The sequence below is a fragment of the Chanos chanos genome, chromosome 4 (genome assembly GCF_902362185.1).
Source record: "Chanos chanos chromosome 4, fChaCha1.1, whole genome shotgun sequence".
NCBI classification, from domain to species: domain Eukaryota; kingdom Metazoa; phylum Chordata; class Actinopteri; order Gonorynchiformes; family Chanidae; genus Chanos; species Chanos chanos.
The window spans coordinates 12,918,248-12,931,234 of NC_044498.1; the positions used below are offsets into that span (position 1 = coordinate 12,918,248).

The 12,987-nt window shown below is 38.2% G+C and overlaps 1 protein-coding gene across 1 annotated transcript; it reads right to left on the minus strand.

Annotated features, from left to right (window-relative positions):
- Window positions 1-3,089: 3,089 nt before the first annotated feature.
- nkpd1 (NTPase, KAP family P-loop domain containing 1) lies at window positions 3,090-8,451 on the minus strand. Its single transcript, XM_030772084.1, has 4 exons — window positions 8,310-8,451; window positions 5,505-7,321; window positions 4,963-5,148; window positions 3,090-3,152 (listed from the first exon to the last, which is right to left on the minus strand). The coding sequence occupies exons 1-4, from the start codon at window positions 8,449-8,451 to the stop codon at window positions 3,090-3,092; spliced, it is 2,208 nt and encodes a 735-aa protein (XP_030627944.1).
- Window positions 8,452-12,987: the final 4,536 nt, after the last annotated feature.

Sequence of the window (12,987 nt, forward strand, 5' to 3'; positions counted from 1 at the left end):
AGCCTGTTGCACACAGTGGACGATGGAAGCCAGAGACATGATGTAAATAGAAAAACAAAGGTGTGCTTTGTGGGCCATATAATTCACACTGTCTCCACATCCCCTTTGCATATATTTCACTTATTCATATGGTTTCACACTTTGATTTACATGAAATCAAATTCGACTTTACGACCAGGACGAACATGCCCCCTCTCAAATGAAGCAATACAAGGGAAACCCATTTGATGTTGAGCACAACCTTATGTCTATGTCTGGCTTTAAGTCGTAAACCCAGTCACCCAGAAATGAGTCCTCACTGCACACTCGGCTATAAAGGCTGAATAATGAAATCAACACAACACGCATCTCATGTTTTATGAGCTTCATTTCAACCAAAACAGCCCATTCATAACAGATGTCGCTGTCGTCCTGGCTAAAAAGCTTGTATTTAAAAGATCCAGGAGATCCAGCCACCTCTGCATTTACCAGGTGAAATAAACTCAAAACATTCTTCAGCCTCATGGTGTTGTGGGTACTCTGTGTACCCACTGTGTATGTTTATAAATACTCTGAACATTAGTCCAGTTCCCATGTTGCGTATCAGTGTATGCCATTTGAAGGTCTAGGCGCAAGTGGATTCACTTCATTTTCTTACACAAGTTTGTATCACTGTTAGGACTTGAGCAATGACATCAAAGTCAGCAGAACCAAATACCTCATTTTGGTGTCACTGAAGACAGCACACTAGGTACATGCAGAAAGCTAGTTTACTATTAGTATGCTATTCTGAAATACTCTCAGGCGGGCATATTGATGGAATTGCAACCAAACAGTATGCAGTACTTCAAGCACTGCCCCTGTTTACAGTTTTTCTCATTTGCTTAGGCACAGTCCCCAAATGCTTAGCCTCGTTCTCAAAACAGTGCCTCGAAACCCCACAATATTAATACAGTTGGCCACAACAGTATTTCATTTCTCATTGTGTTTGTACACCAAACACAGTTGTTATTGTGTGGACACAGTTCTCATTGGCTATGAAACGTCAGTCAGAGCATACTGTCCTTCTGTCTGTCGGCCGTGCACATTTTCTCACACACATTGACGTAGTTGCTCACTGCATAAGTCATTGTATGCAAAATACTACGCAGAACAAGCACTACACTCGTACAAAAGAAAAGGCCAGCATGGGATGTGTAATTTCAGTGAGTCAGTTCCCCTGTAAGTGTCCCACAGCTGAAAAGCAAACAAGCACACATGCTGTCAGCCTTAGCCCATGAGTGTAAATTGTTACTGTAACACTAATTTCACACCAGCACACATGACGCTAAGGGTCCCAGTTCATAGTATTGCTGAGAATGGAGTAAGAAGCAGATGTCTTACAGGGGCAAAAAACTGGCCATGCAAGAGGAAAGGGAGTCCAAATGCAGGGTGGGGGAGAGGAGCACCTTTGAGTGAATTTTTTTTTAACTTGACTGTAATTATGACAACATTGCGTTTTTCAATGGGTAATGTATTGTTTTGCTTTCAGTAATGTAATCAGGCTTGCATTTGTTTCATTTTGTCATCATATGGAATTTTCAGATATAGGACTGTTGAAATAAAATGTTTGTTTTTTTCCCCACATTTGCATGTGTAGGACATTCTTTTGAATTGTCAGCAACAGTATATACATAGTCTGTCCAATTTTGAGGCAAATATTAAGCATGTTTTGTCTCAGTGTCTATGCAATCATCTAATGGTACTATTCATTCAGTGATGATGTGGTAGTGGTTGACTGAATTTGTCTATTTTGACACATGTGGTTAATGTTTTAGATTCTTTTTCCTGGGAGGCATGGTATTGTGAGAAATGCTTTTATTGTTTTAAGAATTGCACTTAGAGTTGAGGATGAGGTTAGCATTTCGGGAAATGCTTCTAAACGATTCAGAAAAACTGTAAACCAAGGGTTTATCATTCATTGATTGAGAATGCACAAGAGGGAAGAATATCTCCCTTCCTCTAGTCTGTATTATTTGCCTCATATGTCTGTGTAATATTGATCTCATGTGAACTCCCACTTTACCACTCACAATTTTAAAGGACTCAAGTTTTATGCTTCCACAAGGAAGACAACCTTTATGTTGATTTGTTTGTCTTGATTACTCTTAAAAACAAGGGTTGACGCAACCCTTCAGCTAATAGTAATAGCTTTACTTTAAAAGTTTTGCAATGCAGCTGTCTGAAGGTTTGTCCTTTAAATGTTGCTTTTGCTTTGTAAGAAGACTTATAATTTCTGCAAAATATTTTCTTTTCATTTTCTCTCAATAATATCTAAAAAACAAACCGACGGAAAACAAACAAACAAACAAACAAAAAAAAAACAATAGTGAATCAATACTTCAGGACATGGGATACTTTTGAAATTCAAATGTTATTTGCCTCCGTCAGAGCACACATATATGATAAGTCACCACTCAGGAAATAATTCTGTGAATATTGAATGAAAATGTGGGAATACCGAATGAGACTTGAACATATTGAGTGAAAACATGAGAGTGTGGAATGAAACCTAAAGATATGGGATGAAAAGCTGAATATAGGAACAGAAAACCTCAGAATGTTGAATGAAACCTGAATATGTGGAATGAAAATGTGAATACACACACTGATTGCTCATGCCCTGAAAATCGATTCACGTATACCGAATTTGGAGAGAGAAAAAAAGAAGAAAAAAAAAAGCATGAAATGGCTTCAAACACACAACATTCTGAGCAGAGGGTAGCAGATTATATCGTCGAGTCACTGCAACACGCTATCCTCCCATAGGTCCGCGAGGTTCTCATGTTTAAACCACCACGTTAGTCTACAAAACTTGCTGTTTTCATGGGATGACAGTGTGCTGTGGTGGCTCAGCGACAAAAGCTGCCCCCCACACCTTTGCCCTGCCCCGCACAGAATGTTGTAGTTTCAGATGTCTTTTGTGCTTTTTTTCTCGCAAATAATTCATGCACACATATCAGGCACCCGTTTCGCTATCAGTTGCTGCGCGGAGTGCGCTATCAGGCACCGGCGTACTATCAATTATGGTTAGGGTTAGGGTTTGGGTGGGGTTTGGGTTGAGGTTAGTTTTAGCTTCTCTTTAGCACCCCCGGTGGACATGACTGGTGGTGCTTGTCCAGGATTCGGTATACCTGAACAGATTTTAAGGGCATGAAAAATTGGTGTGCTTATTCCGAATTTCTCAGGAGAACAGGCTCATGAAAACATGAGAATATTGAATGAAAATCTGAAAATACTGAAAGATATCTGAATATATGGATGGAAGTCTGAGAACGTGGATTGAAGTCTGACAATTTTGATAGAAATTTGAGAATATAGACTGAAAAGTGCAAGGCATCAACCACTGAAACAACAATGTTTGGGGAATGGTGTCCATGTGGTCAGTGTATAATTTAAGAGGCTTCAACATAAACTTGGGGCTGTGGGTGTATACACAGACACTCGTATGGGCATCCCATGAGTCCTTGAAGTTACTGCAGAGTCCTTGTTGACAAAGTGAGAATGCTTAAGACCCCCTCAAAATTTAAATGAAAGTTAAGACAACGGCATATGAAGAGTATGCTATTTGACTCTGTGAGAGATGAAAAGATGAAAGCCAAATGCTCTACTTATTGAGTTAAGCAGTTACAATGTTTGCACAATTCTGATGGTTTTATATTCTTCTTTTTACCTTTACTGGTTAACAAATTCTACTTCACAATCTATATTCACAGGTTCTCATTCCATGTAAAAAGATTTTATTCAGTGTTCTCAGGTTTTCACTGCACACATTTAGATTTTATTCGATATTCTCAGATTTTAATGCCATATATTAAAGTTTCATTCAGCATTCTCAAACTTATTTCCTGAATGGTACAATGAATATTCACAATGAATATTCTGATTATTTCTGAACTTGTATTCAGTCAAATAAGGAATTTGCTAAATTACTAACTGATGATGGAGACAACCGTTAGAATGCAGTGACAGTAAGATCTAGTCAGATCTATCCCCCTCCTTGGAAAACACCAACTGTTTCACATATACACATATAATTTTTTTTGTGTGTGTGTTTAAGTTATTCAGAAATAATTTTTGAGTCTTGTAATATGGAGGGTAACAGGGTTTCATTTGCATTTGATCATGGTGGGTCTAATCTCATTTCTGAGAATGACTGATCCAATCCCAAACTCCTGACATTTCATCATAAAGAGCCAAGATTTTATATATTCTTATGCAAGCAAGGTCTGATGCAAGCAAGAGGAGATTTGTTTTGGGATGTCAAGCAAGCTCAATATTTACTGTGTAACTGACATTTCATGACTACAGTATAATTAATAATGTGGACAGCATAGCTCTTAAATAGAATTAGAATGATGAATTATGCTGTTTATAGTTCGTGTAACTGAACCAGGGATTCAGCACATAAATGCATCTTTGAAGTGGGTGAATGAATCCAGATCCATGGACAATTAAATATTGTTGTCATCTATGTGAAGACTAAACTCAGTGAACTGATGCCTTTTTATATTTTTTAATTTTGATGACTTGCTTACATTTTTGTTAAAACTAATTTTGGTCTCAAAAACATCCCTCCAATTTCAAGTAAGAAAGTGTATGTTCTATGTACACTTTATTGAAAGACTGGCAAAGTTAGTTATAATCAGTGAGTTGTCATGGATTTTCTTTTATTCATTTGCTCTTTTTTCGGAAGCTCTTCAGTGTGAAGCCCAGACTCAATTTGTAAACAAGTAAGTTTCTGACATTCATTTAACACAAAGAAATACATTTTTTAAGCACAGTGATAGCAAGTATTGTTTTGTCATGCATTACAGCACCCCGAAAACTTACTTTTGCTAGTATGGCACAGATAAACACGTTTTGTTATCATAGGTGTAGATGGGTAGATGACAAACGTGGCAAGAGGTGTACTCTAGACGGAGTGTGCGATGGTATCCTAACGGGCTGAACTGATGGGGCAAGTGGAGTGAGTCCTAAGAAGTGAATCTTGAAGGTTGTCCATTCACCGAGGGTCATCTGGAGTACTTGTCTTAGATCATCGGGGTCACTGCAGAGCAGTGTGCGGCCATTCAGATCATTTTGCCTCACGACATCAGTGTATTTACTCGGGAGGTTTAGTTTTGGGAGCTTCAGAAATAGGAAAAGATGGAGGAAATGACTCAGACTTTTATCATTTGTCATATTCCAGGGCAAAATAGCCATAAAATGCTAATTTCAAGGAAATGCAGCCAACCTCACTGATGACAGTTTTCAATTTGTAAGCAAAATGCTGACAAACAGAATTTTCAGTAAAATCATACAGTCGTGTAGTAATACTGTTTAGAGTTAAAATTCAAGATACCCAAGATATGGTATAGCTGTCTTAATTGCCTTATTTATCTGTTGATGTAATCTGGGAGTTTGCCTGTTTACTTTGAAGTACATCTGGTATATTTAGCTATTTTCTTTGTTTTCTAGTTCTCTAACTCTGCAAGTTAACTTACCTCTTTGCAAATGTCTTCTGTAGTCATGTTCAACACAGTTCTTGCAGAGAGAGAGTTGAAGGAATTACTTTCTGGACCACTAAGCCTTGTGCTGCCCCTAATTCTTGCCATTTCTTTTTTGATGGAGTGATCCAAGTTCACTGTGCTTAACTTAAATCTGTCTGCCTCACCCACTGTGATCCTAAAATCTTTCTTGAGGAACATTTCAAATAGTTCTGGGTCTCCATCTCTCTCCAGGAACTTCTCCACCTCATTCCCAATCATGTGCAGCTCAACTCTGTGTTCACTGAACACTTCCCAAAGTGTTTTTGTTTCATCAGCATCTATTTGTGATCCTGCATCTATTTTAGCTCTCTGTTGGTCATCCTCTATGCACTGCAGAATCCAGCTCAACCGGCAAGGCCAACAGTCCACCAAGACAACCCAAGCAGCGATTCTCTCTGTTGGAGGAGGTTCAGTTTTCAGTGCTTCCATGATCAAAATTGACATTCGGATTGAGTTGATAACTCTTCTCATGGACATGGTGTCCTCTGAGATATAGTGATGAAGGGTACTACTGTTACTCAAGATGATTTCCTCAAATGCAGACTGGATCAATCGTTCTATTTCCTCCTCATTAAGTTCAGACACATAAGTTTCAGCCCTTTGATTTTTGGCTGTTAAAGGCAGCAAAGAGTCGTCTTTTACTGGTTCATTCTTTGCTTCAGTGTCATCCTCTATGGAGAGAGAGACCTTTGGACTACCTCGTGCTTTTGGCTCAATTTCATCAAGAGGGAAATCTTCAGGTATCTCAGACTGACCGCATACAATGTTCCAGAAAACTTTGCATTTTGAGTTATTGCAAAGAGAAGGTACAGTAAAAGGTAATGTGATTATGCGATCCAGAAAGCTGAACGCCCTGTCTGTTTTACTAAAACAGCTCTCTACATGGTCCACTTGCTGAACAAGGACTTCTGGGTCAACTGCAAGTAAGGAAATGAAAGGACTCTCCTCATCTGACAGAAGGATATTGATGGCATCCAAGACCCCCACAATTTTCTTTGGTGTGCATCGGTCTAGATTTGTAATCTCAAGCACCACACGGATTTTCCTCCTCTCAAAGACTTCTAAAAAATGAACAAAACATGAGAGCAGTCTCATTTCCTTTCGAATTTCATACATTAACCCCAGTTGCTCGCTAACCTTCTGATTGTCCATCACTTTTTTGACATTGATGTCTTGGTTGAGGATGAGGTTCTTCCCTATCAGAAAACTGAATCTTGCAGCTCCAACTGCCGGGACTCCAAGACTGGCGATGATAAAACCTTCCAGTGCTCCAAACCCATCATCCTCTCCATCTTTCACATCTACTTTGCCCTCATCGTTTGACTTTATAAAACCCAATATAAGAATTGGAACAAATATAAAGAGGGTTATAATGAATGTAACTAGGACAACAGCCCATAATGGAAAGCAGCAAACCTTCTTTGACCTCCAGTTGTTTATGCTGTCCTCAGTCTTTTTCCTCTCAAAATCTTTTTCCTCGTCATATTGGGCCACACGGAACAGAGCAAGCTGGAGCTTTCCAAAGTTCTTCTCAAAGGCCTGGCACAATCGCATTATTAATCCAGCCCACAGCAAATCACTGCCAGCAAAATGCCAGGCACTAAACCTTACAAACACATATCGCACATTTTTTCTGCTCCGGTCCTCCTCTGTCCAAACAGGCCGGAAGAAAAGGAGTCGAGTGATCAGAGACACAAAATTAATGAAGGATGGCTTAGTTGATCTCCCCTGATACTTCTGCTCTCTTCTTTCAGCTTCTTGTTCCATTTGAACTGAAAACCAATAGGAAGAGAGACAGAATGAAGAAGAAAAAAGAAATTAATTATTTCCATTGATATTTGATGGGTTTAAACCATTCTTAGATTATAGTTTTACACATTATCAGTGCTTTATTGCACTTATTTCATTGTTTTCTACCAAAACGGTCACTATGCAGTCAACAAACCATGATTGGGATAGAATATCAATCAACAAACACAAAAAATGCTGACCATGCTAAACATTCCTGCTAAACCAAATCAACTATAAGCCCACCAGCGACGATGTCAAACAAATAATTATCCAGTTAGCCAGAATTCTTGATGAAAATGTATTTTCATTCTGTTATCATAAATACATTCAAATCAAATATAGTATCACTCTAACCTGTGCTCTAAAAGCTACATCATTTCAGACACTGTGTAACACAAATTTTTAGCTTACAAATTTTCTTCTCCTAAAAAATTCACCTGTACTGCCAAGTGGAAATAATACTGACTAAAACAGCATCACAAAAAAGGTTTTGGCAATTTCACACTAAAACGCTGAATGCATGGATGAACAATTTTGCAAATCAATTTCCACTTTTTTTGTTTGGTGCTGTAACTATTAGTAAGTGTTACTATATTCTCATCAAGTCATCAACACATTTTAGATCATTTAGAAAAATGGTGTGATGGAACTGTTGCAAATTAATTAAACAAATTAACACCATGAAATGTCTGGGCCAGATTTTAAATGTTGCAGACTAAAGCAGTATTTTACCATTTCTATGCTCTTGGGACCCATAGGTATTGTGGGTATTATGGAGGGCTTCATGATTACCTAGTACATTGGATTTGTTTGTATTTAAACCAATACACACTCTGGTGGGTCCACTGACCTTGATTGGGAGAACTCTTGTTTGTTTGTTTTCTAGCTTGTTTTTAGCTTTATAAACTGATTGTATTCAAGATCAGATTAAAAGGTCTCAAAAGAATGTATAAAAGAGCTAGAACTTACTCTCTATGTTTCTGAGGATCATATTGATGCGGTTGTGACATGATGAATACAATCCCACAGTCAGAGGAGAAGGCACTTTAGTAAGGGTCTTGCACAAAGCATGGGCATAAATATTGTCTGAGGGAATATCTGTTAACAGCATAAAACAAATTGATATAGAAAATATCAGTTCCTTAAATGGCTACAAATTCAAGGCTTCTAAAATACAAATATTCGGGAAAGGTCAAGGAGAGTAGAAAATGTAGCTTTTATGGGGCATGTAATAACTTAAACAAACACACAAACAAACAGACAGACAAAAACAATGTCATTTGGTGTCAGCTTGGTGGTTCTAGCGTTAACAAATGATATACAGTAGCTCAAAATGACCAACATCTCAAGACAATTTTACAAATTCCAGTAACAATTGTAAATTAATTGTATTTAATTACAATTTTAATATTTATTAATATTTATTACATTAAAGAATACTTTTTTGAGTAAGTCTTGCACAGGTTATGTACTTATTTCCAACACTTTTTCACATTACACAATAATCAGAGGATGATATGAAATATGTGAGAGTACAAACAGTTCAGTTGGGTATTTTTAAAGTTTGTATATATAATGATATTTTTCATTAATAACATTATACTTTTAATGAAACGGAAGAATGCTGAGGACCCCAAATCATTTTGTGACCATGGATAAATGCGTTTTTTTTTTGTTTTGTTTTTTTAAGACAATGTCTCCTTGTGCTCGAAGAGCAAAGTCTTGATGTGATGTAAAGATAAAGGAGAACTCTGTTCTGTTCATGTACTGAAGACATGCTGTACAGTATAATTGGCCCAAATCCAAATTGGAGCTTATTATTGTAGAATGCTAACTGAGAGCCCAGTCTATGAGACTATCTATGTAGGCAATAAGTAATCCTGATGAGGTTATCTATGTCACGCCCTCATCATGTTCAGCCTATCAGAAATAAACTTCACCTGTCAACTAGTCAGCTCATTGAGGGATGCATTAGTAAGTCAGTGCACACACCTCTTTCTTGTGATTAGTTTCATTTGCAAACCATGCATAAATACACTTGTTTTATTCTCTGTTAGTTGTGAGGTCTCTCCTGTAAGTCCTGTAAGTAACTGGGCCATGTTGTACTCTTGAATATTCTTCTGTGTACTAACTTTCCCTGTTTAAATTCCGTCTCTGTCTTGCCCATCATTTCTCTTGTACTCCCTGATTATTGTGAACTGTGCATGTTTTACGACTATGACTTCATGCTAGCACTTCAGAGCTCGGTTTCTGGTATTTTGACCTCACCTATGTGACCTGTGTTTTGTGATAACTCCTGTGTAATCAACTCCAATGCTCAGCTCATGTATGCAGCTTCTCGGTCTCTTGACAATCTACAAGATGCTGTTTTTTGTAGAGCTGAATACGTCCAGTATTCTTCATTGGGTGCCCTTATTTTTCAAATGCTATTGCTCTTACCTTTTGCTGTCATTATGCCGATAGAGTCTCCCTTCTGTTAACAAGTGAAAACAATATCCTATCTTCAGGTCCCTGAAAGGGAAAGAGATCTGATAGAACTTTGATGGTTTAATTTATTAAGGGAACATTTGCCACAGTTGTTATTTTGATATCTGTCGTTGTACTTGAGTTAGGAGAATTTTACTGTCAGGCACTGAATTTGGTTAATCCACCTCAAAAGAAGCAAGAATATAAGTTTTTCCTTGTGATGTTACCATCAATAAAAAGAGAACATTAAGTAAGAAAAATAAAGTTCAGCTAATACTAGAACAAATGTATTGTAACAGCAGCATACAGTATTAAAAGTGTACAATTTTAAATTTAGTTGTCTTCAGCAAATAAAGTTCTGTATCAATATTTTCAGTGCAAAATATAATAAATGACAAAAGAAAGCCTCACCTCCTGCTTAACTTAAAAAGAAGTCAGTCATCCAGTACTGTTTACATCTCCCAAGAGAATGATCTTGTCTCACTGTAACAGCAGACTCAGAACAGTAAGTTGGACTTTGAATCTGTTGTAAAACTTGCACATGAGTAGGCGTGCAAACAATGATTTACCTGTCCAGCGGTTGCTGTGTGTCGAAACCTAAAAAGACAAACAGATAATTCTGGACATGATTAGCTTTTTATAAGGAAATAGATAAGGATTATAAAGGACTGTTAGAGTAATTTAACAAAATGACACACGGATCCTCCAAAGTCAAAGCAAGTTTGTTTATTCTCGGGCCGAGGAGACAAGTCACACAACATTACAGCCAAGTACTGCAGTAGTGAGTTTCTCCTTAGTCGGGTGCAGTATTTATTCCCTCAAAAGCGGTTATATCAGTTCTTAGGCGGAGCATGTTTCATGCGTACAACACGGTTATAATCTTGTGGCAACGGTTTCACCACCTGTTTTCAATACCTTCTAACAGCTTGTGACTAGTTGACGCTTCATAGCCCCAGGTCATGTTCTTCTTTTCACTTCTTCATACAACAAAGTTTAAATGCCCTTAAGTTGAACTTCTGCTTGATCATTATTTGTACACAGTAAGAGCATGATCATTACTTATTTCATACAAAGGAATAACATTTTTCTAATAAGGGTAAACAGAGTGGGATGTTAATTAGTAGGGAGACACCAGCATAAAAACCACACATGCTCTAAAAGAGGTAATTATCAGTTAGTTCGAGGCAAAAACTAGAAATAAATTGGTTCCCTGTTTCCTCTATCACTATCACATTTGAGTTTCCATCTTTTGAAGTACTTGATTGATTGTTATTGATGAAAAATTGTGGTTGTTGTTTAAGGTGCACTGATCCAAGGTTGATCACTCGTTTTGGCTTGAATCTCTCTTTTGCTTTCTTTTGCCTGTGGTGTCAAATTTTGCATGCATTGTAGAGAGGGGTAGACATATGCCAATAGGACAGCTAATTGAAGGTGGTCCAGGTACATGCCTGGCCATGACTTACATAAAATCCAGTGTTCAATTCAACATCACTCTTTACCTTGGAGTAAGGATGCTGTAACTGTGCAGATCTTCAAAATATGTATTCTACATATAGGCCACAGAGGCTACAAGCACTTCAAGTTTCAAGTTTAAGTTTATTTAAAGCCCAATATCACTGTTTACAGTCTCAAAGGGCTTTACATGCCCACAGGATTACAACAAACAGAGCAGGGTGGCACCCCCTGACTTGATCCTCATAGCGGGCAAGAAAAAACTCCTCAAAAAACCCAGATGCTGGGGAAAAATGGAGAAATCTTAAGAAGGACCACAGAGACAGGAGACCCCTTCTAGGCCAGCCAGATGTGCAATAGGTGCCAACCCAGTGGGCAAATTACAAACAACACAGTGATAATGAACATGAAAACACAACTAGTAGACAGTATGAAGAATGACAAGATAACGTGGGGCTCAGTTGGGGTGGATGACACAGCCACAGCGGCGCAGGAAGCCATGAAGCCGCAGCAGCCATCGGGATGACGATTAAGAGAAAGATGACAGGGAGGGAGGGGGGGCACACCTAAGAATAAAGTAGCCACATTCAAGCCAGACACTCATGCTCGAACAGATGAGCCACAGCCATGCAGGAGATGAGGGAGGGAAGGAGAGCATTATTGGAGTATCAACACAGTGCTTTATACATTTAGCATTTTATGTGCATTTCATCTCAATCAGTATCTGTAAGAACTGCAGGCTAGCACAGAACTGCTGAAGTTGAGACGAAGATTGTGAGTTAAACTATGCTTCAGGAATCATAAGATAATAAATAAATCCTGGAACTCTGTCCTCACCCAATGTTTGATAAGATAAGCCTCTTAGAAGGCATTGACAGTTACACATAACGAGATTTATAACAAGACACGAATCATACAAGGAAGTGTAATACTGGAAAATACAACCTCTGATTACTGTCACCTTGTTTACCAGTCCAGGTCCACACCAAAGGCTAGATGTTGTGTCACTTTGAGCCAAGATTTTTCTTACAACATGAGTTGTGCACCAATTTTCCTTTGATTGAAAGTGTCCTTTTTTCCGTATGTACACCACATGCATCATGGCGCAGGAGAATTTCAATCTCAATATCCAGTGTAGAACTTTCACTTTAGTCCTTGTGTCACATGTTTTAGTGTACCATCACTGGGAGCCAAATCCTCTGTCTGAAAGCAGTCTTTTTCATAGGTGTCTTTGGTGTTTATCAGTGTTCAAGGGTTTTTACTGATGGTTCATCTGCCAAAGTTCTGACCATCATTACGTAAAGTAGTTTTGATTTTTCATTACTTGTCTGAACAGTTGATAGAATTGCCATCTCTCAGGTGGGTGTGGCACCCTTTAGGTGAATGGTGTGTGTGATCTACAAAATACCTATCCATTGTATATGACTCTAAAACAGAATTTAGAATATAAATGAATTTAACACTTTGACTTCACCCCTGCAATTTGAAAGCAGGCAGCGACCCCCAAAACTGGTTTCTAGTAGGGGTGTAATGATTCACTGATACGAATTGGAAACTGGTGCGATTAAATCGATACGTGGATCCCTGGACTGATCTGAATGTACCATGAGGCGGTTGATGGCCTGATTCTAAAGTTATGAATCGACTGACTGAAGCTTTGCTGCTATTCTACTTTTCTACTTTGGTATAAACTAAACTGCTGTGGGAGACTCACTGCTCTAATGTTAGA